At 35.7% G+C, this 26,990-nt stretch overlaps 1 protein-coding gene across 1 annotated transcript; it reads left to right on the top strand.

The window, feature by feature from the left end:
• The first annotated feature begins 841 nt into the window (after positions 1-841).
• CYLC2 (cylicin 2) lies at positions 842-20,271 on the top strand. Its single transcript, XM_066254338.1, has 5 exons — positions 842-858; positions 7,238-7,278; positions 9,257-9,378; positions 19,078-19,914; positions 20,035-20,271. The coding sequence occupies exons 1-5, from the start codon at positions 842-844 to the stop codon at positions 20,269-20,271; spliced, it is 1,254 nt and encodes a 417-aa protein (XP_066110435.1).
• Positions 20,272-26,990: the final 6,719 nt, after the last annotated feature.

The raw sequence follows: 26,990 nt of genomic DNA, 5'->3' as shown, positions 1-26,990 counted from the left end.
CCTATAAAGTTAAGATAGAAAAAGGTAATGTAAATTAATGCAAAAGATTTAACAAGAGACACATAAATATCAAGAATAACAACTGATTTTAACACATAAATACTGAGATTTATCCTTTCGTCATGTGTAACACAGGAGGTCCAAACCCCAATTGGTCTGGTGTTGTTGCACTATCCTAAAGAAACAAGGAAGACCAGATGGAGTGGACACAGCCTTTATTACTACAGACAGGGGCAGCACCAATGGCAGCCAGTAGGTAAAAGCTCCACAGTCCACTGAGAGGGGCCACAGTATTAATAGCTAAACCCTGGGCAATTGCTCAAGAGAAACTCTTTGTTTACAGGCAAGCAAGCAGGTGAGCAGGTTGTAGGAGGGAAGCATATGCACCATTCTGTGCTGTCTCTCCTTGATAACATCTGGTGACTCAGTTCCACTGTAGACAAACCTTACTTACAATTCTACTACTCTCTGTCTCATGGCCCGCGACCAGGATCCGTGACCACAGAGGCAGGAAAGGCTATATCCAGCATCAAAACCTACAGTCATATCAGTTAAAAAATTAAAACTATATGAAAAATTGAAATAAGGATGTTTTAGATGTTAAATCAATGGATTACTGGTATTTTTAAACTACTAGCAGTTATTTAGTTAGTAATAATGAGTGCAGTGAATACCAGTCTCAGACCAACTATTAAAGGCTAGTAAAACACAAGTAAAAGTGGATACTCTGGCTCTTCCCCTTTAACTACTGGTGCTCTTGATTTCTTTATGATGTCACCTGTCAACATCACTGTAATTTCAACTTACAGTGCTTAGTCCTGGCAAATCACAGGTGGGAAACATGTCTGTACCAAGATTGTAAGTCTTCTTTTCAAATTGTTTTAAAATAAGTGAAATGTTCTAGTTAGCTTTACAGTTATTCTCTTTAGTGTAAAATGATGTGTGTTACCTTATTATCTTACCTTGATAAACAAGATAGAACGTGTTTAGCACACACATTCTCAAGCAACATTACAGGTTGTTTGGATCCAAGATAACTAATTCCTTCATTTCAGTAAAATATAAACATGGCTTTAGATAATATTTTTTCAACATGATTCTTACTCCATTATTTTTTCATATTGTATATATTTTGGGACATAAAAATAAAATAATTCATGGTTCTCATTCAGGCTACAATCACTAATGACTCCTTAGGGATCATTTGGAAATTTATGGGAAAATTATGGGATTTATGAAAAAATATCAGTGATTGAAAAGTACTACTAACCTTTAGAAGGGATGGGTCAAGGGTACCAAAACTTTTCATAAAGTGGGGCAGCCCAACAGAAAGAAGACTAACTAAATGCAAATTGTATCCCCCTTGCGAAATACTGAGCATACAAAAGTCGTTTCAATAAAAGAAAGATAATCCATATTGGGAAGCTGGAAGTAAACCTTTCAATTATGTGGGTTTTTTGTTGTTGTTTGTTTTTTTTAATTTTTACTGTGAAGACATGAGATAAAGGCAAAGGCATGAAACTATAAAATATTAAGAAAAAAGATTATACTTTCAGGAATCATTTCTATAGGTCGTTATAGAGGAAAGTATAACTGGGTTTTCTTTGGATAGTAATGTTAATGGGAAGATTAAACACAAATCTTGAAAATAAATACAAATAAAGAAAACAGGCTTCCCTAGGCACTGTTGCCTACTTCATTATAACACAAAGAACATACTTCAGTAAAAGGTCTGAAAGTATTTGCCATGATTACTTTAGAAGCCATGTGAATTGTTGACTATTACAAAGTAATCTATGTTCAGGCATATAATATGACAGAATTAACTATTGTAATTACTTTAAAATATTTAAGCACAGTAAAATATTGATGTCATTACTATTACCATGAGCATTGCATGGCTTTCAAAGAACTTCACCAAAGTAGTTAAAAACTTATTTTTGGTTTTATAACTATTTTTTTTAATTAGCTTTTTAAAAATTTATTAGAGTAACAAGAGTTACCATAATTATACAGGTTTCAAGTGCCCAATTCTACAACATGTCTCTGTACACGGTATTGTGTGTTCACCTCCCTAAGTCCAGTCTTCATCCATCACCATTTATGCCCCATACCCTCCTCTACCTCTCCTGCTCCTCATAATCACCACACTGTTTTTATGCTGTTTTCTGGTGTAATCCCCAAACACTAGTACTGTTGTACAAGGAAAGCGTGGTTGAATTCATAATCAAATGGCCTGATTGTTGGCAAATGAAGCACACACAAAATCTTTAATAAAATTTCTTATTTCATTGGGTTCAAGTGGCAACTTCCAATTCATTTAATAGAAAGGCTGAGATGCAGAAAATAATTTCTTTTTCTTTTTTGTGTGTGTGACAGAGACAGAGAGAGACAGAAAGAGGGGCAGATAAAGATAGATATGAATGAAGAGAGATGAGAAGCATCAATTCTTTGCTGCGGCACCTTACTTCTTCATTGATTGTTTTCTCATATGTGCTTTGACTAGGGGGCTACAGCCGACCAAGTGACCCCTTGCTTAAGCCAGCGACCTTGGGCTCAAGCTGGTGAGCCTTGCTTAAACCAGATGAGCCTGCGCTCAAGTCAGCAACCTTGGGATCTCTAACCTGGGTCCTCCGTGTCCCAGTCTGATGCTCTATCCACTGCACCACTGCCTGGTCAGGAGGAAAATAATTTTCTACTTTGTCTCTCCTCTGAATTCTTCTAACATGGACAAGACCTTGTCTTAAGTTTAGACTTACATGTCTGTGCCATGGTTACATACTTATAGTTAATAAAAAAATTTTTTTTCGTTGAGCTCAGATTTCCCCCTCTCTACATATTCCACTTTCATATCATTATTCATCCAAACCTCAACACCCCACTCAAGAAATTCACCTCTTCTTGCCTGTGCCTCTACTTTAGGTGTGTCAGTTAACTCAATCCTTTCATTTCTAATATTCAATAGTAGGTCTAGACTTCTGAAGGAATTGGAAAAGGTTTTCATAAAGAATTTGGATCAGAAGTGGAGAGAAACTTTTTAAACTTCCAATGTTAGCTTCCAGATCTCATATCCACTATATATTTTAATCTTCTCCTTTGAATTACTTTAATAAGGACCTGTCTTACTATCTTTGCCTAGGGATTCACCTTGATATAGGATGTTTATCAGCCCTGGCACTATTGTCACTGTAGGCAGGATAACTCTTCATTGCAGTTGAGAACCGGGTGTGGGGTTCTCCTGTACATTGTATGCTGTTTAGCAGCATCCCTAGTCTGTGCCTACTAGATGCCAATATCAGCACACAAGTGCACATGAACACGTGCAAATGCAAAATTGTGATAACCAAAAATATCTCAGACATTGTAGAATGTCCCCTGGAAAAGAAAATTCAAAATAAATCTAAGTTGAGAAACATTGCTCTAGAAAATGTTAGAAAACAACAGAAAATCTCACCATATCACATAGTCAGCTCTCGGCAAGACAATAACAATGTGGCAGTTGACCTTTGCCTTTACATAGAAACCTCTCTAGCAAATATAAGAAGACTGACTTAGTCCCCATCAGTCCTTGGAATACTTTCTGCCAATATCTTTACAACTTTATTTGCCACACACTTGATGCAGAATCCAAAAATCCAAAGCCTGCTGGCTGGAAATCTTGGGATATTCACAGATAAAGATTGTGGGCATTTAAAATGAAACTAGATAATATCACATTAATAAGAGCCCTTGTCCTTTGAATTTATTATACATTTTAGAAAGATATTGAGAGAAACAGTTAAATGCAAGAGTAAACACAAATAATTTTGTACTTAGATTGACATTTTTCAGACTAAAAATAAGAACAAAAACAACACTTGGTTAAGCGTTTACACTTTCAAAAAAAAAAATCTTTTTTTGCCCGACCAGGCGGTGGCGCAGTGGATAGAGAGATCATTGAACTAGGATGCCGAGGACCCAGGTTTGAGACCCAGAGGTCACCAGATTGAGCACGGGCTCATCTGGCTTGAGCAAAAAGCTCACCAGCTTGGACCCAAGTCGCTGGCTCGAGCAAGGGGTTACTCAGTCTGCTGAAGGCCAGCGGTCAAGGCACATATGAGAAAGCAATCAGTGAACAACTAAGGTGTCGCAACAAAAAACTGATGATGGATGCTTTTCATCTCTCTTCGTTCCTGTCTATCCCTCTCTCTGACTCTCTCTCTGTCCCTGTAAAAAAAATAAATAAAATTTTCATTGGTAATTCAGAAATAGGTTTTCCATATAAATAATAAAGTTCCCCATGTCTCATACTCTGGGATCTCAACTTTCTACATAGAAAAACCAAAACCTAGCTTCCCTTCCTAAATCACAAACACAATGTATTTTAGAAAGCTGACAATGAATACCTTCATTACTTAAAAAAAGCTCACAGATACTGAGGCATCTTGAAATGAATGAATGTGTGGACCTGGCATTCCAGCCTTGTGGCTTATGTAAGACATTTCATTTTGGTAAAGATGAAGTATTAGCTTGTTTCTTTATATATGTCCAGAGACATTAATTCAATAATTAGTAGTATTGAACAATCTTTTGACATATTGTTGTATTTTTTTCTTCTTTTTAGAGTAAGTTAGACCATTGTCAAAGTCATGAGGGACTTATTTTTAAAGGATGGAAATAAATACACATTCATATAAAAATGATTTCAACATAAAAAATAATAAAATATACACTAACAATTTTTTAAAAGAAACTTCAAAAATCGAATCTATACGCATCTGGTCTGGAAAATGCCCTGAATGTCTCAGAGAAGCAAAGGAGAGATGCTGTCACCAGCATCAGTCTTAATATTGGTAATTTGTATTTTTCTATTCCTCCATCAGTTTTTCTAGGACTTAATCAATTTTAATAATCCTTTAAAAATTTTTAGAATTTTAAATTTGTTCTAATTTTGTTTTTTGTTTCATTCATTTTGGCTTATAGCATTGTAATTTCTTACCATTAACTTTAGTTTAATATTTCCCTAATTTTAAAGTAGATTTAAAATATCAATTTTAAACTTTTTTATAATATAATTATATAAGAAATTAAAGTATACATAGTATTCCACATTATTTAATATATTCTTGTTCAGTTGCTTTTTTTTATAAGCATGCATTATGATTTCTCTTTGACTTCGGGTTATTTAGAAGAAACTGTTAACTTTTCAAATATTTGTGTTCTTCCATGACAATGAGTTGGTTCAGACTCCTGAAGACTCTATGAATGAGTGATGTCCATAATGTCCTGCTCAGATTCTATAGACTCACACCTGTGGCTTCTCTTCTACAGCCCATCTATCACATATTTGGTCTTCCTTTTTTCTTGCTGCCTTCTCTTTTCCCAGCATTACTGCCTTTTCCAAAGAACCCAGCCTTCTCAGGATGTGCCTGGAGTAGCACAGGTTCAGTTTTGTCATTTTTGCCTCCAGCAATGTTTCAGGCTTATTTTGCTCTAGGACTCACTTGCTTGTATTTCTGGCAGTCCAAGTATTTGTACAGCTATCCTCCAACCTCATATTTCAAATGAAACAAATTTCCTTATCAGCCTTCTTCACTGTCCAATTTCTGTATATTTTATATATAATTTTGTTATTAATTTTTAACTCATTTGTTTGGTGTTCAAAGCATATGACCTAGAGATTATAAAAATTAATAGATCATACCTATGTAATATTTTTTAAATCTCAAATTTAATAATATTGTTTTATAAACTTGAAATATTTTAAGAGCATTTAGAACAGAGAAGTTCATAACCATGGTAAAGATAAAAATTTTTTCAGCAGTGTATAAATATACATTGGTTAGATTCAAACCTATACATTTGCATATAGTTGGGCAAGTAATTTTAATGAATATCTTCAGATGAAACACACACAGAGACACCAGACCAGATAATTAGTTAACATATCTTACATTTTTTTTTGTATTTTTCTGAAGCTGGAAACGGGGAGAGACAGTCAGACAGACTCCCGCATGCGCCCGACCAGGATCCACCCGGCAAGCTCACCAGGGGCGACGCTCTTGCCACCAGGGGGCGATGCTCTGCCCCTCCCGGGCGTCGCTCTGCCACGACCAGAGCCACTCTAGCGCCTGGGGCAGAGGCCAAGGAGCCATCCCAGCGCCCGGGCCATCTTTGCTCCAATGGAGCCTTGGCTGCAGGAGGGGAAGAGAGAGACAGAGAGGAAGGAGGGGGTGGAGAAGCAAATGGGCGCTTCTCCTATGTGGCCTGGCTGGGAATCGTACCCGGGTCCCCCGCACGCCAGGCCGATGCTCTACCGCTGAGCCAACCGGCCAGGGCCACATCTTACATTTTATTCAAGATTTCATTTAAAATATTTAAAGATTGACAAATTTTAAAATTTTTCCAGGTTTTGTTTTGGAGACTAGAACTTTAATGTAGTTATCAAGATACCTTTCTAAAATGCAATTTATTATTAATATAAATATTTATGTAATGTCAAAATTAGTAAACACTGGGTAAGCATGTGTATTTGTAGTTGTGTGTATGTATAAGACCACACTCACTCATGATCAACAATGACTATTTTTGTGCTATAATGGGAAGATGTAGAATAATATTTCTCTAATAAATTATAATATTTGTCTCCATTACAAATATACATATTAAACTATATAACTTTTCTTTGTGGAGACCAATATATTCATATAGTACTATAACAAATGGAAACTTACAAAAGGAAAATACTTTACAATATAATTTTATTTCTCATATTTTCTTAGAGAACAAAAGAAAAATCGAAATCCAGGTCAATACTGTAGTGTACACTGACTCATTCATACACATACACACACACATTCATAGACACACACATATGCCATTGAATAATCTAAACTTAGTTAAATACTGTTTTCAAAGTGCAGTCTCAATTAAAATTCAATTGCAAGGACACTTTTGGAGCATGAGGCCAGGGAATAAATTCAATAAGTTTCACAATTCTTAAAAAGTCTGTATTCTAGATATGGAAAGTTGATAATGTTTCTTAATTATGCTTTATTCCTGTTGTTTTAGCTCTGTTGAAGTTTGTTCTAAAGACAAACATAAATTCATCTGTGTTTTTCTGAGAGCAAGTAGTCTCACATACTAGAGATTAGAGAATGCAAAATTGGTGGTAGCAAGTGTTTAGGCATAAGAACAATCATTAAACAGAGTGATTTTTGTATAAACTAATTGAAATCTTTCCCTCTTATTTTAATAGCCAAAAACTAAACTTGGGAACATATGATAATTACATTCCAGGTAAGAAAGAGTTCAATATAGATATTTTAAAAACATGACTAATTTTAGGAATAAGTAATTACTCTCCATTCAAGTGATAAAGCAATAGCTCTCATGGAAATTATTAAAAATCAACTTTTTATTTTCCATGGCACCTTTTTCATAGGCACAGCAAACACCTAAAGATATTCTGTTTCTAAATCCAAAGAAGATTATGCAAATATGTATATATAGGTGAGCAGATTTACATGTTAGAAATCATTTAATCAGATAATCTTACAATTAAAAAGCATAGACAACTGCATAAACAAGTTTTCACCTATGTTAGAAATACACACACACACACACACACACACACACACACACACTAAATTCCTGATAGAATCTACTAGGGTTAAAATTGGCCAAAATAATCTTTAGTTGACAAGGTCAGTCAATCTTGTGTTGGACGACTTTATGCACCAATTGATTTTCCCTTGTATGTTGATCTTAAATATGCCTTACATTCTGTATGCTTTTTCACTTATCCTGCTTCTGTCTTTAGGAGATTCATAGGACAATTCTATTTTCACTTACACACACTATTACTGCACATATTCAAATACAGTGAGGCTATCTCTTACTTTTCTCATTGATAAAATGTCTTTACTATTTCTATTATAGTTTGCAGGTAACTTTATTTCTTAGTCAAAATTCTTTTTTTATTTTTATTTATTGTTTTATTTTAATGAGAGGAGGGGAAGCAGAGAGACAGACTCCAGCATGCGCCCCGACCAGGATCCACCTGACAAGCCCACTAGGGGACGATTCTCTGTCCATCTGGGGCCATTGCTCCATTGCTCAACACTCAAGCCATTTTTTTAGTATTTGAGGTGAAGGGCATGGAGACATCCTCAGAGCCTGAGGCCAAATCACTTGAACCCATCAAGCCATAGCTGCAGGAAGGAGGGGGGGGGAGAGAGAGAGAAAGAGAGAGAGAGAGAGAGAGAGAGAGAGAGAGAGAGAGAGAGAGAGAGAAGGGAGAGGGCAAAGGATGGAGAAGCAGATTGTCTCTTCTCCTGTGTGTCCTGACAGGGAATCGAACCAGGGACATACACATGCTGGGCCAACGCTCTACCACTGAGCCAATCGGCCAGAGTCTCAAAATTCTGTAGGTACTTTTTATTTGTTAATTTATTTATTAATGTGCCACCTATAACAATGTAGTTCTTGGGTATATAATATTTAATTTTGAAACTTGGAAAATGATTACTAAGAATATCTAAAGCAGCAATTTTCAACCTTTATTTATCTCATAGCACACATACTAATTACCTAAATTCTGCCGCACACCAAAAATATATTTTTTGCTGATTTGACCAAAAAAAAGGTAAAATTTGATTTATTCACACTAGGCAACTATTGTTGTTTTGGCTGTTGTCATTTTTTTAACTTGATGATTTAAGGGAAACGAGGGCAGTACCCCTAACTAAATAGTCAGGTATTGCATATTTTAAAAATTCTTGCAGTACAACAGTGTACCACGGCACACTGATTGAAAAATGCTGAAGCATCAGCATTTAGATTCAATCGTATATTAACTGAATATTTTATAACAGGCACTTCACTAATTACTTTGAAGGCTACAGAAGTAGTTACCATATTTTCTATTCTCAGAATTGTATTGTAACCAAAGAGTATAAAACAAAAATCTAGACTGGATTAGATGAAAAAATTAAAAGGAAGCAGTAAAATGGTTTGTTTCCATTGGTCTTACAGACTATATTAATTTCAAAATCACTACTTTATATTATTTTCTGTAAATGTGGGAAAAATAGAAAAATTCATTTTTATTTTTTCATATTTATAGTGGAGAATTTCAAACATTACCAAATAAATGAAGATATAATTTTTAATCATTTGTTTATTCATTTACATGAAATGTAATACCTTATTGCCTAGTAGTTTTGATAAAATGCTATTTACTCTGAAGTATATGTTTAATGTTTTCTTATTTTAGTCAATGAATTAAGCAACAAATCATGGAATCAGCAACACTTTTCCCTGGCATTTCCCAAACCACAGCGACCAGGAACAAAAACAAGATCAAGACCTTCCCAACTACGAGATAACACAGCTCCAGTGTGTATTAAAAATATCATAATATTTTTACTAGTAATTAACATGTGGAATTATATGTAGTCATATGCATTATAGACTATCACCAAACAATGAGATTTCTGTGATAATGGATATATTTTATGTCTTTGTATTCCAATGTGACTCTTGTACACCTAGAATGAGGCTAAATATAAACTGAATTTTCCATTTCAATTAAGGTTTTTAATTGAAAAACCTCACATAAGGCTTTTAAATGTCATTTAAAAAAATAAGTACGAAGTTGGGAGGCAGAGAGACAGACTCCTGCATGTAACTCAACTGTGATCCATCAGGCAAGACCCCTCTTGTGATGCTCTGCCCATCTGTGGCTGCTACTCCACTGCTTGGCAGCAGAGCTAATTTAGCACTGAGCTGAGGCCATGGTGCCATCCTCAGTGACTACAGGGCCAACTTGGAATCATTCGAGCCATGGCTGTGGGAGAGGAAGAGAAAGAGAGAAGGAGGAGGGGGAGGGGGGAGAAGCAGATGGTAGCTTCTCCTGTGTGCCCTGACCAAGAATCGAACCTGGGACTTCCACACACACGGCCAACTTTCTACCACTAAGCCAACCAGCCAGTGCTTTAAATGTCATATTAAATAGTAAGTACACTTAAAGGTAATTTAAGTTCTACTACTTGGAGACAGTGGAAATATTTTATTTTCATTTCAATGTATAAAAATTTCCTCCTTATTTCATATTAACTACTATTTGTTTATTAAATATGAAATTATAGAAAATATGTATCCAAAAGCCCAGAAATATGTAAATACTAATGCTACAGTTAGTATGAACAATCGAAAAATATTACCCAGCTGGAGAAGCTCCCACACTGAAATCATTATACTCTCATGAAATTTCAATGCTTCTTCTTTTCCTGTAATACAGAATTCAGTGTTCTGAATTTTTGAAGATAAATATTTTCCATTGTATCCTGAGTCATTATGGGATATAAAAATGTTGAAATAAAAGTTTTCACAAGATAAATGTATCAATAACTCATTTATTTTAGGAAACGTATCCAATCTATATTGACTCCAGTTTCTCTGTCTCCTCATAATTTGCTTTTCTTTCTTTATTCAATTTATTTTCCCACTGTTTTTAAACATCCTTTCCAAAATTTGCTATTTTCGCAATTAAACATTTGAAAATATTTGGTTATAATTTGAAAACAAAATGCAACATTCTGCACAAATTAATGTGCAGTGAACATTTTATAACAGGCACTGCACTAATCACTTGAAGGATACAGAAGTAGTTACCATATTTTCTGTTCTTAGTAGAATTGTATTGCAACCAAGAGTATAAAGTGAAAATCAAGACTAGTTTAGATAAAAAGATTAAAAGGAACCAATAAAATGGTATATTTATAGTTTTCATTGTTGCAGTTTCATATCTGATAATACTCATTTTATATCTTGCTATATAAGAGGAGTTTCAGGCTTTTACTTTTAACCACAGTTAGCATTGTAAGTTCCAGAGACCTTGAATGTAACAATAGGGACCAGGACTGCCTGAACTCAAAACTATTGGATATTACAAAATAATTAGTTTCTGAGTTAGCCTCAAAATGGAAGCTACACAAGATATTTGAAGAATTTCAAAACTACAGAGTCAAAGAAAAACCAAGAGGATATCAAGATGGCAGCAGACTAAGCAGATGCACAAACTCTCAGCTCATACCACCAAACTGGATTACAAATTAATTTAGGAACAATCAGTGTGAAAACCAACTTTGGACTACAAGAACAGGCCTCAAAAACCAAGGAGCAACGAAGAAGACACACCGAGCCTGGTAGGGAATGCGGGGCACAGTAGGCACTCCCTTGTTTCCAGGAGTGAAGGGGGGTGTGAGGCTGAGACCCAGAAGGGCTCTCATTACAAAGAGAAGAGCAAAAAATATCACTCAGAACCACTTGCCTGGGAACCTGGGAATGAGGTATGCTGAGAGGGCTGGCTTATCTTCCAAAAAAAAAAAAAAAAAGTGGAGAGAAAGAGACAGACAGTCAGGGGCAGAGGAATGTATGGGATGACCTGAGAAGCTGACTCATTCAGTGAAGAGATGGCCATAGCTTGGGGAGGGGTTGACCTCTCCACACATTATAAGCCTAAAATGGTTCTGGGTGACCCATCTGCAGAAAGCTCTCCAGCTCCAATCAGCACAAGACACAGATAAAAACAGGAAGTGGGGAGGGGGGCAGTAACTCAGGTCTCCATGGAGATCTGAGATGCACATCCCCTTACTGAAGCGGAGAAAGCACCCTGCCTCTGAGAGAAGATGGGAGATCAAGCCTTCAGAGTCTCAGGTTACACCGACTGCATTCTTGGATACAGTATCAAATAAGCCCCCTGCTGAAATCAGTAAACATGATTACCACTGAGTTAAGAAAATTGAGAAGGAAACAAACAAATCAAGACTCCAAAGCAGCTCTATCAGGTAAGGAGATCACAACTGGAAGAAGCCTGTAAGTCAAGTCATACAGAGAATAATAGGTAGGCAGAGAAGCTTAAGTCATAGGCTTCAACAAAATAAGTCCTCAGAAAAAGTCCTGGACAAATCAGAAGTAATCAAATTACCAGATGCAGAGTAAAAAATAGTGATTGTTAGGATGCTTAAGGATCTCAAAGCTACAATGGATGGACTTAATGAACACCTTAAAAAGAAATTGTAAGTATCAAAAAGCACAAGGAAATCATAATGAAGAACCAGACAGAAATGACAAACACAATATCAGAAATGAAGACTACACTAGAAGAAATTAAAAGCAGGCTGGATAAAGCAGAGGATCAAATCAGCGACTTAGAGGACAAGATAAGTGAAAACACAGAAGCAGAAAAGCAAAAAGAAAAGAGGATCAAAAAGCCTGAAGAAACCCTAAGAGAGCTCTGTGACAACATGAAGAGAAACAATATCCACATAATAGGGGTTTCTGAAGGAGAAGAGAAAGAACAAGGACTAGAGAAGCTCTTTGAAGAAATTATATCAATAGATAAAAAAATTTCCCTAAATTGATGCAGGAAAGAGTCACACAAGTTCAAGAAGCAGAGAGAACCCCATTAAAAAAACCCTAAAGAGACCCACACCAAGAAATATTATAATCAAAATACCAAAGCTAAGTGATAAAGAAAGAATATTAAAATAAGTAAGAGAAATATTCAAAGTAATGCAGAATAAGAACATATAACCAAGATTTCTTTATCCAGCAAGACTGTCATTTAAAATTAAAGGAAAACTAAAAAGCTTCCCAAACAAAAGAAATTTGTTACACCCAAACCAATGCTACAAAAATGTTAAGGGGCCTGCTGTAGACATAAAAAGCGGGGGAAAAATGAAAGATTATATATATATATATATATATATATATATATATATATATATATATATATATATAATCTATTTAATCTATTTCCTATTATATATAGGAAAACAGATTAAAAAATAGAAATAAACAACTGTATATCAATAACCTAAAATGTACATGGGTTAAATACTCCAATCAAAAGACATGGGGTAACTGAATGGATAAAAAAACAGGACCAGTACATTTACTGTCTACAGGAGACCCACCTCAAAACAAAAGATACACATAGACTGAAAGTAAAAGGATGGAAAAAATATTTTATACAAATGCAAATGGAAATGAAAAGAAGCTGAGGTAGCAATACTTATATCTGACAAAATAGACTTTAAAACAAAGAGTATAGTAAAGGATAAAGAAGGTCACTACATAATGATAAAGGGAGAAATCCAACAGGAAGAGATAACCATTAAAATATCTATGCACCTAATATAGGAGCATTTATGCATAAAGCAGATTTTTTTTTTACAGAGACAGAGAGAGAGTCATAGAGAGGGATAGATAGGGACAGACAATAACGAAGAGAGATGAGAAGCATCAATCATTAGTTTTTCGTTGCGACACCTTAGTTGTTCATTGATTGCTTTCTCATTGTGCCTTGTGGGGCTAAAGCAGACCGAGTAACCCCTTGCTCGAGCCAGTGATTTTGGGTCCAAGCTGGTGAGCTTTGCTCAAACCAGATGAGCCCACGCTCAAGCTGACAATGTCAGGGTCTCAAACCTGAGTCCTCTGCATCCAGTCTGATGCTCCATCCACTGTGCCACTGCCTATAAAGCAGATTTTGATGGACATTAAGGGAGAAACCAACAGCAATACTATAATAGTAGGGGATTTCAATACCCCATGAACATCAATGGGTAGATCCCAAGAAAGAAAATTAACAAAGAAACAGTAGTATTAAGGGACACAACATGATAAAGGCCATCTATGACAGGCCCACAGCCAACATCATACTCAATGGGCAAAAGTTAAAAGCAATCCCCTTAAGATCAGGGAACAAGGCAGGGGTGCCCCCTTTCACCACTCTTATTCAATATAGTTCTGGAAGTACTAGCCACAGCAATCAGACAAGAAGAAGAAATAAAAGGCATCCAAATTGGAAAAGAAGATGTAAAATTATCATTATTTGCTGATGATATGATACTGTACATAGAAAACCCTAAAGTTGCAGTCAAAAAACTACTCGACCTGATAAAGCAGGGGTCGGAGCCATGAACACCACATATTTTAAAATGTAATTCTGTGAGAGACATACAATATGTTTAACACTAAATACAAGTAAATGTGTGCATTTTATGTAAGACCAACACTTTTAAAGTACAATAAATCTCTGAATTCTTTTTTATAACATTGTTATGCTGTTGCTAACCAATGACAAATAAAGTACTTCTTATCATTAATGCAACTTCTGGTGCTGCATGGTTTTGCTGATGGCTTTGTAGTCTGGTTGATACATTAAGCTTCATGCAGGCGTTGAGACGTCCATAGTTAAACGTAATCGTAGGTTGGTCTTAACATTCTTTAGATGTGAGAAAGACTGCTCACATGCATACATAGAGCCAAACATTGTCAGAACAGCAATACTCACATGCTGCAGTGTGTGGTATGTGATGGGAAGCGCGTTCCAAGTTTTGACAATCAGCTGGTCCACAGGTTGAAGTTTTTTCATTTCTCCGCACTTGTGTTTGCTCGCCACTCTGCTTGCTGTCGTGCAAGTCTTTCCAAATCTTCATTTAGTGACTTGAACTTATTCACTCATATGTCTAAGGCCTTCAGGCCAGCAGCTTGTAACTCAAAATCTCTGAAGGAGATACCGGTGATGTACCTCAGGTCAGTGCTGTCCACTGCACACTCGTGCAGATGGGTGATGAACTTAAAAAGACGAGTGCGCTCACAAAATTCTCTGAAGAATGCTTTGAATGACTGCAGGAGATTAGATGTGAGCCCTGCTAGCTGCTGGAGATCAAGATGTTGAGCAGGGTCACTTGCTGTGCATGCATCTTTAAACTCTTCCAGTTTTTCAAAGTGTAGTAAATGACCTGTTTCAATGTCGGCAATGAAGAGTTTCAGTTTGTTTTCAAATGCAAACACTGCGTTTTGAAGGGATAAGACTGTGTTTCCAATGCCTTGCATTTTCACATTGAGCTGGTTCAGATGTTCAGTCATGTCCATGAGATAGTAGAACTTCAGGAGCCATTCAGTGTTAGCAAACTCAGGATGCTCGACGTTTTTATTTCAAGAAAAGTCTGGATTTTGCTCAGACAAGCTGTGAAACGGTTGAGCACCTTCCCTCTTGACAACCAACACATATTGCTGTGCAGAAGCAGACCAGGATAATTATTCCTAACTTCATCCAGCAGTGTTTTAAACTGGCGATCATTTAAAGCTCAAGCAGCAATAAAGTTGACCACCCGAATGACCAGCAACATTACCTCACGAAGTTGCTCGCCACACTTCTGAGCACAAAGGGCCCCCTGATGTAGGATGCAGTGAAAACTTAGAATGGGTCTCTTTTCATGTTCTCGAAGAAGCGCTATGAATCCTCTGTTTCTCCCACCATGCACGAAGCACCATCAGTACACACCGAGATAAGTTTATCCAATGGTAGATTTTTTTTCTTTTAGCGAACTCAATGAAAGACTTGAATAAATCTTCCCACTTGTTGTCTCTTACATAGGCAAAACAGCAAAACTTTCCTCACATAGTGTGTCACCGACAGCATACCTAGCAATCACGTTGAACTGGGATAAATGGCTTATGTCTGTTCACTCATCCAAAGCGAGAGAAAAGAATGACACTGCATTTATGCCCTTCACTTGTGTTGCCTCAATTTGATTTGCCATCATGATGGTATGATCATGAATAGTTCTCGCCAACAGAGGCATGTCTTTTGTTTGATTATCTTGTCTTTATCCGAAAAGTCATCAAAAAGTTCATTGGCAACATCAAGCATGAATGTTTTGGCATACTCCCCATCTGTGAATGGCTTCCTGTTTCTCACAATTGCTAAAGCACCAGAAAAGCTAGCCAAATTCCAGTCATCTTGTTGGGTCCAAACACAGAGCTGCTGCTGACTAGCTTGCACTCTGCACAGTAGCTCTTGACATGCTTTCTTTATGCTGTTCCCCACCCGATATTTTGATGTAAATATAGTATGGCAATTGTTTAAGTGCTGCAAATATATTTATATTTGACCGTTTCATCGATGCAATTTAATCATTTCATATTAGACACACTATAGAACCTGCTCTTTCCACAAAGGTGAATTCCTCTGTCCATTCTTGCTGAAAAGTACGATATTCCTCATCTTTTTTTCTTTTAGCCATCTTTTCGTCAAACGGGTTTCCACAATTAGCTAGCTGACTACTTGATTAAAAGGAGGGAAGTTTACTTCCTGACCTCACAATGACCCATGTATGTTACGCATTATCCAATAAAAAGGTGGTGTTGTCCCAGAGGACAGCTGTGATTGGCTCCAGCCACCTGCAACCATGAACATGAGCAGTAGGAAATGAATGAATTTTAATATATAAGAATGTTTTATATTTTAATGTTATTATTTTTTTTATTAAAGATTTGTCTGTGAGGCCCTGGCTGGTTGGCTCAGTGGTAGAGCTTCGGCCTGGTGTGCAGAAGTCCCGGGTTTGATTCCCGGCCAGGGCACACAGGAGAAGCACCCATCTGCTTCGCCACCCCTCCCCCTCTCCTTCCTCTCTGTCTCTCTCTTCCCCTCCCACAGCTGAGACTCCATTGGAGCAAAGATGGCCCGGGCGCTGGGGATGGCTCCTTGGCCTCTGCCCCAGGCACTAGAGTGGCTCTGGTTGCAACAGAGCGACGCCCCGGAGGGGCAAAGCATCGCCCCTTGGTGGGCAGAGCGTTGCCCCCTGGTGGGCGTGCCGGGTGGATCCTGGTTGGGTGCATGCGGGAGTCTGTCTGTCTCTCCTCGTTTATAGCTTCAGAAAAATACAAAAAAAAAAAAAAAAAGATTTATCTGCGAGCCATATGCAGCCATCAAAAGATCCACATCTGGCTCATGATCCATCAGTTCCTGACTCTTGTGATAAAGGAATTCAGCAAGGTGTCAGGATATAAAATTAATATTCAGAAATCAGAGGCATTTTATACACCAACAATGATTTGTCTGAAAGAGAAATTAAGAAAATAATCCCCTTCACTATTGCAACAGAAAAGATACCTAGGAGTAAATTTAACGAAGAAGGTTAATGACTTGTACTCAGAAAATTATAAAACATTGATAAAAGAAATCAAGGAAGATACAGAACAGAAGCATATATTGTGTTCATATTGGCTAGGAAGAATAAACATAATTAAAATGTCCATATTACCCAAAGCAATTTATAAATTCAATGCAATTTCTATTAAAATACCAAGGACATACTTCAAAGATATAGGAACAAATATTCCAAAAATTCATATGGAACCAAAAAAGAACATGAATAGCCTCAACAATATTGCAAAAGAAGAATAAAGTGGGTGGTATCACACTTCCTGATATCAAGTTATAGTATAAGGCCATTGTACACAAAACAGCTTGGTACTGGCATAAGAACAGGAATATAGATCAATGGAACAGAACAGAGAACTCAGAGGTAAACCTACGCCTCTATGGTCAATTGATATTTGACAAGGGTGGTAATAGCATACAATGGAGTAAAAACAGTCTCTTTAACAAATGGTTTTGGGAAAATTGACAGCTTCCTGGAAAAAAAATGAAACTAGACCTCCAATTTACACCATTTACACACACACACACACACACACACACAAAAAAAAAAACTCAAAATGGGTAAAAGACTTAAATGTAAGTCATGAAACCATAAGTGTCCTAGAGGAAAACGTAGGCAATAAGCTTTCCGAGATCACTCGCAGCAATACATTTGCTGATGTATCTCCACATGCAAGGGAAATAAAGGACAGGATAAACAAATGGGAATACATCAAACTAAAAAGCTTTTGCACAGCTAAAGACAATATGAACAAAATAAAAAGACAAACCACACAATGGGAGATATATTCAACAATACATCTGATAAGGGTTAATAACCAAAATTTATCAAGAACTTGTAAAACTCAACATCAGGAAGATTAACAGACCAATCAAAAAATGGGCAAAAGAAATGAATAGACACTTCTCCAAAGAGGACATAGAGATGGCCAATAGGCATATGAAAAAATGTTCAACATCACTAATCATTAGAGAAATGCAAATTAAAACCACAATGAGATATCACCTCACACCAGTCAGAATGGCACTCATCAACAAAACAACACATAATAAATGCTGGCAAGGATGTCCCCACAAAAGGGAACCCTACTGCACTGCTGGTGGGAATGCAGACTGGTGCAGGCGCTGTGGAAAACAGTATGGAGATTCCTCAAAAAATTAAAAATCCAACTGCCTATTGTCCCAGCCATCTCAGTTTTGGGAATATATCCCAAGAACACCACATCAACAAGTGAAAAGGAGAAATGCACCCCCGTGTATATGGTAGCATTGTTTACAATAGCCAAGATCTGGAAACAGCCTAAGTGCCCGTCAGTGGACAAGTGGATTAAAAAGTTGTGGAACATATACAAAATGGAATACTATGGAGTCATGAAAAAGAAGGAAATATTATTTTTTGTGATAACAGGAATGGACCTGGAAACTATTATGTTAAGTGAAATAAGCCAAGCAGATAAAGAAAAATATCATATGACCTCACTCATATGAGGAATCCAACAAACATTATGAACTAAGGTGTGTAATAGAGACAGAGGCGGGATCAAAAGATCCAGAAGGAAAGCAGACAGAGGGAAAGGGGAGGATAGGGTGATAGGATGAGATGAGACCAGAAAAGCAAATCCTGGAGGAAGGGTGGAGGGTGTTATAGGGAGGCGTATAGGAGGGGATGTACTGGGCAACACAGGGGAGGGGAGGAAGTATTCGGGTGGACACTAGAATCTATGTAAACACAATAATAAAAAAACAAGGAAAAAGAAAAAAGAGAAATAAGCCCCGTCCTGCTTGTGAAGAGAGGTTCTGATGTGTCATTAGTAAGTGAAGTTCTATTCCAATTTTAACAAGGAATTTGAGGGAGTTATATAGGTACTTTATATTGAAATTAGAGGCAAAATGAGACATGACTATCAAAAAAGAATAAAATTGAAAAAGCAGAAAAAACTATAAAACTATAAGCCTTTTTGCTGTTTTCCAAAGTATGAGTTCTTTTCATGATGGAAGTAAAAATGTATTTGTTATCTGGTAATAAAGGCTGTGTAACTCATACATGTTATTCATCAATGTTCTAACTACTATTTCAGAAAAAAAAAGAAGAGCAATTAAAGGGAGGTTTTAAACGACCATTATGGATGCACCGTTCTTTAATGCAAATGACTGAAAGACCATCTGTTTATTTAGCTGCCAGAAGCCAGCCTCCATACAAACAAACCCTTCACCCAAGTGGAGCAAAACCTTCATCTCCAACAACAGGTAAGACAGCTGAAGAAGACAAGAAGGACAAATTAGTTTCAGATGCTGAATCCACAGTTTCACAGGAGTCAAAAATAACTAAGAAAGATTTAAAGAAAGACAAGGGTTTAGAAACAGAAACAAAAGGCGAAAAAGACATGAAAAGTTCACTAAAGGTCAAGGACTCAACTACAGAATCAGAAGCTGTAAGAGAAGATACCAAGAAAGACTCAAAAAAAGATAAGAAAGGTTCCAGGAAGGGCCAGGGTTCAGGTACAGAATCAGAAGATGAAAAACGAGACACAAAGAAAGACCTCAAAAAATATAAGAAAAGTTCAAAGAAGGGCAAGGGTTCAGGTACAGAATCAGAAGATGAAAAAGGAGACACAAAGAAAGACTCCAAAAAAGATAAGAAAAGTTCAAAGAAAGGCAAGGGTTCAGGTACAGAATCAGAAGATGAAAAAGGAGACACAAAGAAAGACTCCAAAAAAGATAAGAAAAGTTCAAAGGGCAAGGGTTCAGGTACAGAATCAGAAGATGAAAAAGGAGACACAAAGAAAGACTCAAAAAAAGATAAGAAAAATTCAAAGGGCAAGGGTTCAGGTACAGAATCAGAAGATGAAAAAGGAAACATAAAGAAAGACTCAAAAAAAGGTAAGAAAGGTTCAAAGAAGTTCAAGAAGTCAGCTGTAGAATCTGAAGCTGAAAAAAGAGATGAAAAGGCTGAGGATGAGAAACAAGAAACAGAGACATCCAGTATAAAACGTGATGCATCAAAGCAAAAGAAAGATTCCAAAATAGACAGTGAGACAGAATCTGCTGATGCCAAAAAGGATGCAAAGAAGGATGCAAAGAAGGATGCAAAGAAGGATGCAAAGAAAGATGCAAAGAAAGATGCAAAGAAGGATGCAAAGAAAGATGCAAAGAAGGATGCAAAGAAAGATGAAAAGAGGGATGCAAAGAAGGATGCAAAGAAAGATGCAAAGAAGGATGCAAAGAAAGATGAAAAGAAGGATGCAAAGAAGGGTTCAAAGAAGGGCAAGTAGGCCTTGAATAAGAATTCAAAAGCATATTTGCTGAAATAGTTTTAGTAGTTTGAAATTTAATCTATGAGTAAAAAGTGGGGGGTTCAAATAATCAGATACTTTAAAAACAGGACAAAGAACAATACAAATACTCAGAAAAATCTTCATAAAAGTATAACAAAAATGTTAAGAAAAGGTAACATGATTCATTGAAGGACTTGAAGGATATCTATGTTAAATTTGGAGTATAAAAGATTAAATGAAAAACCCTTAGAAACACTCAAATAACATGCAAGTAAGGATGTAGAAGTTAATTATAATAAAATCTAAGAATATAGAAAAGAAAAAAAATGATGAAGGCTTTTGATACAATTCAAGAACACAGATGTTGACTCCATAGATTCAAAGATTTTGAAGTTGCATTCACAGGTTTAAGTGAAGAACCATAGGGTCATGAGAAGAATTCAATTTTCCAGAATTCTACTATACAAATAAAGGTAGCATTCAAAAAAAAAAAAAAAAAAAGGACAAATATTACTTCCTTGTGAAACTATATCACCATCTTTGAAGTGTACATAGCCACACCAGGCTTTTGGATGTTGAATGTTCCATTTCCAAGCCAAGTTAAACACATTTGGTAAGTTAGTTTTATTTTATTTTAAGTCTATTTGTATTAAACAATGGAATGAATTTATAAGTTTAAATTAGCACCATGTTTATAAAATCTTTGTAATTTACTGATTAGGTTTAGGCTAAATTTTATTAAGTTTTCTCATAAGAAAAATTTAAAGAATTTGGTGAGGACACTACATAAATGAAGATTTAAAAGTGTTCATGAAAAGATTAAGTGAGGTAGAATTATTTTTCATGAGGAAGAAGAGACTTACTGATAGTATATGATAACTTTAATACTTATCATGTTTTTTTTCTTTTAAAAGAAAATGATGGCCAACTTATCTCCATTTAAAAAATGAAGGAAATCATTATTTTTCAAATTACCAATCCAAGTAAATATAAAAGAGACATATTAAACAGATTCATGCTAAATACATATAGAAACCAAATTAGGCAAATTTAAAGTGTCTAACAGTTAAATATGTATATATTATTTAGATGTGAAACAATTAATGTTATATCTTTATCACTATATTATACTCTCTTTTGGCCATAAATTCTATTAATGTGAAGAAAGATAAAAAGCAATAAATAAAAAAAGCAAACTCTTGGACTTCCAATTAGTGACAATTAAATCTCTTCTGATTTAAAACATTGTTCCAGATAACAACATTATTACAGAACTTGATGTTATTTTCTTTCCTCTCTCCCTCCATTCTTCCCTTTTGGTGAGAGAAGGAGAGATAATGAGGTAGTTTCCTGCAAGTGTCCCTATGAGGATGCACCCAGCAACTCCATCTGGGGCCAATGCTTGAGTACTGAGCTATTTTTAGCACTTGAGGCTAATACACTCCCATGGAGCTATCCTTAACACTCAGGACCACGCATGAACCAATCAATCCATTGGCTACAGGAGACAAGAGGAAGAGAAAGGGGAGAGGGAGGGAAGGAGAAGCAGATGGTTGCTTCTCCTGTGTGTCCTGACCAGGAATCAAACCAGGGATGTCCATATGCCAGGCCGATGCTCTATTCACTGAGCCACTGGCCAGAGTCACTAAGTGATTTTCTTTTCCCTTTATTCTTCCCAATATAAAATGTGGATGCAATAGAAAGTTTGATATTAAAGGAAGGGACTCTTATTCCATATGCCCTCAATAGCTAGCTTTCTATGAACAGTGAGATATAAGTTTTGCCTGCTCTTTAAACACTGGCCCCTGTCCCTCTACATCAGGCATCCCCAAACTACGGCCTGCGGGCCGCAATGCGGCCCCCTGAGGCCATTTATCCAGCCCCCACTGCACTTCTGGAAGGGGCACCTCTTTCATTGGTGGTCAGTGAGAGGACCACTGTATTTGGCAGCCCTCCAATGGTCTGAGGGACAGTGAACTGGCCCCCTGTGTAAAAAGTTTGGAGATCCCTGCACATCAACTACTCAAGGATTAAAAGCTATTATATCTTATAATTTTCCAGGAAGCCCTACTTTGGTGATTGACAAAATCAGAAGTCAGAGCTGTAATGACATAGCCAAATGCTGCCCTACTGTTATCTCCTCTTTCCAGGAAACCCCTTATTCTCCATCTGCTTATAATAAAATTCCATGTTCAGATTTTCAACCTTTTCTGAAATGTTAGAATCTTTCTGAGGATTTATGGAATCATTTGAAATTTCATCTTCTCTCAAAAAAAGAAGCCCCTAAGAATATTCCCAACATGATATTCTAAAGTCATTATTTTAGATTCATATTTAACTCATAGTGAAAAAATAATTAAATTTCTGACTTTACCATTCTTCTGAAATGAGCCAAAGTAAACAAAAACTTCCATGTAGCCAATTCCAATAGCAGTGCCTTTTTATCCTAGCTCTTCTCTTTTCTATGTATATGTTTCTCTAAGTTATTTCATCCATTCTCATCTCTTTATATACCATCCTTAGGCTGTTGAATCCTATATTGTAAAGTCAGCACTGACATATCCACTCAGCTCCAAATTTGTATAGCCAAATGTTAAACTAAAGCAACTACCTGACTGTCTTCCAGACATTTCAAAATTAACATATCAAAAAGATGAGATACCCCTTCACCCAAACCTGGTTTCCCTCAAGTTTTCACTGGCTCTGTAAATGGAACTAACATCTAACTTGTAACTCAATCCAAAATTGGTGAATCATTCATAATTTTTCTCTTTTCTTCACTCAGCTTATATTTTAGTCAGTCCTGCTTAACAATCTCCAAAATATTTTAATATTCTACTTCACTATATTTCTACCACTAACATACGACAGGTCCAATCAGCTATTACATCTCACTTGGAAACCCCAGAAGCACCCTAAATGTGGTGATGGGTATGTTTATGGCACAGAATGAAGAGACACTGTCACAGGTATAGTTATCTTCAAACTTAGCAAGTCAACAACTATTTATGTGAAATATGTACAGCTGTTTGTATGTCAATACATACACACACATATACACATATATATATACATATACATATACATATACATATACATATACACATTATACAAAAGTAAGCTCCGCTGCTTTTTATGGTGACTGTACCATTTTGTATTATCACTAGCAATGACTGAGAACTCCTTTTGCTCTACACCCTCCTCAACATTTGGTGGTGTTAGTGTTTTTAATACTGACCATCTGATAAAAGTGTAGTGGTATCTCATTGTTGTTGTTTTTTTGTTTGTTTATTTTCTGACAGAGATAGAGACTGAGAGAGGGACAGACAAACAGGACGGGAGAGAGATGAGAAGCATCAATTCTTCATTGTGGCACCTTAGATGTTCATTGATTGCTTTCTCATGTGTACTTTGACTGAGGGACTACAGCAGACCGAGTGACCCCTTGCTTAAACCAGATGAGCCCATGCTCAAGCTGGTGACCTCAGGGTTTTGAACCTGGGGCCTCTGTGTCCCAGTCTGACACTCTATCCACTGTGCCACTGCCTGATCAGTCACTGTTGTTTTAATTTGTATTTCCTTGATGACATAAAATGTGAAACATTTTTTCCTAATACTTATTTGCCATCTGTGTATCTTCTTTGGTAAATTGTCTTCAGCTCATTATAATCACATTATTTTCTTATTGTTGAGTTTTAAGAGCTCTTTGTATATTATGGATAATAATCTTTCATCAGATATATCTTTTGTAAATATTTTCTCCCAGTCTGTGGCTTGTATTTTTATTCTCTAGACAGTGTTCTTCACAAATTTTAAAAAATTAATAAAGTCTATTTTATCAATTCTTTTTTTCATGAATTGTACACTTGGTGTTGTATCTAAAAAGTCATCACCAAACATAAGGCAATTTAGACTTGCTCATATTTTCTTCTAGGAGTTCTATCATTTAACATTTTATATTTAGATCTGTGACCCATTTTGTTCCAAGCATATTTAAGTGTCCATTTTATATTTGTTCATTTCCTTATTACCTAGTCCAGGCATGGCCAATATACGGCCTGCGGGCCAAATCCAGCCCGTGTAATGAGTTTATGCGGCCTGAGATTAAATTTTTAATATTTTCCGCTACTCTAAAATCTCAGCTACTCAGAAGCAGAAGTGTCTTTGATTATTGGTAATCGAGATATTTAAGAAGATAGTGATACGCAGAAAAGAATTCTGCATGTGACTAATCTAGGGTTACCTTCCAATAATTGGTCGAATGGATTCGCGATACTTCTTTATTTTTTAAAAAAATTCCATTATAAAGATTTACAACTTTTGTACTCATCTGTACTCGATATGAACTGTTTTACATTTAGCGGAATTTTCTTTTAGATGGAGTTTGACAGTGCACACCCAAGGTCAAACAATTCGTTATTTTTGTGGCCAAGTGTGCTGAATCAAGTGGCATTGTAGCACATAGACAATAGCTGCAGTTGATAATTGAAAACGTGTCCAGGCTGTTTGTAAAATGAAATAATTTATTTGTGATATAACCCCTTCAAGATCATTCTATTAATTAAATATTGTTTTGATTGATTGAGATAGTTTGGATATTTATATGGTGTATAATTATATTTTCATTAAAATATATTTTTATTAAAATAATATTGTATATAAATATTTTCACTCACATTTATTTGTAAACAAATTACATAATAAAATTTTGTTTACTTAAATGAATTGTTTTTGTACTTAACGTTTTTTCATTTTAATATTTTGTCGAGCCTGTGAAAAAAGTTTTCTTTCTAATCTGGCCCAGGGGCAAAAACAGTTGGCCACATCTGACCTAGCTACTTCCATTCACAAACATGCTTTATTCATTTATATAACCTATAGGACCACTGTCTGCCTGTCAGTCTATATCTAGCCATCAAATCTCCAATCTAATTTAGCTCTATCTACCCATCTATCTAATTTAAATCATTATCACATAATGCCTGTCTCCTCCACAAGAATAAAACACTACCAGGGAAAAATTATGTGACTTATTTACTGCTGTATCTTTAGTGTACAGAACTATTTCAAACGTAGTATACACACAATAACCATATGTCAAGTAAATAAATAAATGTAATTTGGGAATACATTGTGGAAATAATGACTTATTTGGAGTGAGCTTCTAAAAATTCCAAGCCAAAACATACCAATCTTAGCAAAGTCAAACTAAAATAATTATCAGTGTTCTTCTATAAAAAGGAAAGTACCAAAAGAAGGTGATTTTGAGATTTAGTGGCCATTTGTAAAGTAGAATATAAGTGTCTCTTATTTTAGTGTAATAAAATATGGGAAATTATAAACTATGTAGTAACTTTAAGACTGTGTCTATATAGGCTGGCAGAACTTTCTGTTTGATCACACATGTTAATTTTTAAATTTTATTTTTTTAATCAATTCTATTGTAATTGTACAGAAATATACAATTATTTTTATATTTATTGAAGTATTGCATGGAATATAAAATGATTAAATTGTACAGAATTTTGATAGTTACATAAATTATTATAATTTATATTATAAATTTATTACAGCACAAATATCATTATATTATTTGTTATTATAGACAATATATCTGTTTTATTATTATTGCATAGAATGATGACCACTAAACACTGCAAGTTTCCTAATCATGGAACAAGAATTTATTTATGTTCTTCATTAAGGTGAGAAAAAGAATATCTACTGTTATGTTGACTTGTTTTCTTAAAAAAAGGAGTGGCTCTTTCAGATTTTTATAATATGATAAATTGTACTTTTAACGATGTTTGCAATAGCATTTGAAAAATACAAAAATACATAAAAAGAACCAATTTTCCCCTCAACTATACTCCTAGCCCCAACTGACAATTCATATATTAGAAAAAAAAATTTTCAATTGCCTGCCAATTTATATGATTTCTTGTGATATTCTTGAATTATAAAATGTTCTTTATTGAAGAAATTAGATTTTCCTTTTTTTGAGGAAAGTGTAAAGGAGAGAGGGCAAAAATATTTACTGGACAGAAAGTAAGACAACTAAATTTCTTTCTCTGAATTGAAATTCCTTCATCTCCTAACTGTGGTATTGAACTAGTTAATACAAAATTGAAGCAGGTGAGCTTATAGAGTAAGAAGGGTAAGAAATATAAAAATGGGTATTCTCCTGTACTTCACTGCCTTAAGAGTCCTAAATGGTTTTCTTTCCATCCAAGAAACAAGAGTTTTTTGTTTGTTTTGTTTGTTTTTTTTTCTTTTTATATAAATTTGATTTTTATTTATTTATTTATTTTTAAATAATTTTATTTTTTTAATGGGGTGACATCAATAAATCAGGATACATATATTCAAAGATAACAAGTCCAGGTTATCTTGTCGTTCAATTATGTTGCATACCCACCACCCAAGTCAGATTGTCCTCTGTCACCTTCTATCTTGTTTTCTTTGTGCCCCTCCCCACCCCTTATCCCTCTCCCATTCCCCCCTCCCCCCCAATAACGACCACACTCTAATCAATGTCTCTTAGTTTCACTATTATGTCCCACCTACGTATGGAATAATACAGTTCCTGTTTTTTTCTGATTTACTTATTTCGCTTCGTATCATGTTATCAAGATCCACCATTTTGCTGTAAATGTTCCAATGTCATCATTTCTTATGGCTGAGTAGTATTCCATAGTGTATATGTGCCACATCTT

Source organism: Saccopteryx bilineata, chromosome 2, assembly GCF_036850765.1.
Source record: "Saccopteryx bilineata isolate mSacBil1 chromosome 2, mSacBil1_pri_phased_curated, whole genome shotgun sequence".
NCBI lineage: Eukaryota > Metazoa > Chordata > Mammalia > Chiroptera > Emballonuridae > Saccopteryx > Saccopteryx bilineata.
The sequence above is the reverse complement of the archived record's forward strand: the minus strand, read 5'-3'. Positions and strand labels throughout refer to the sequence as shown.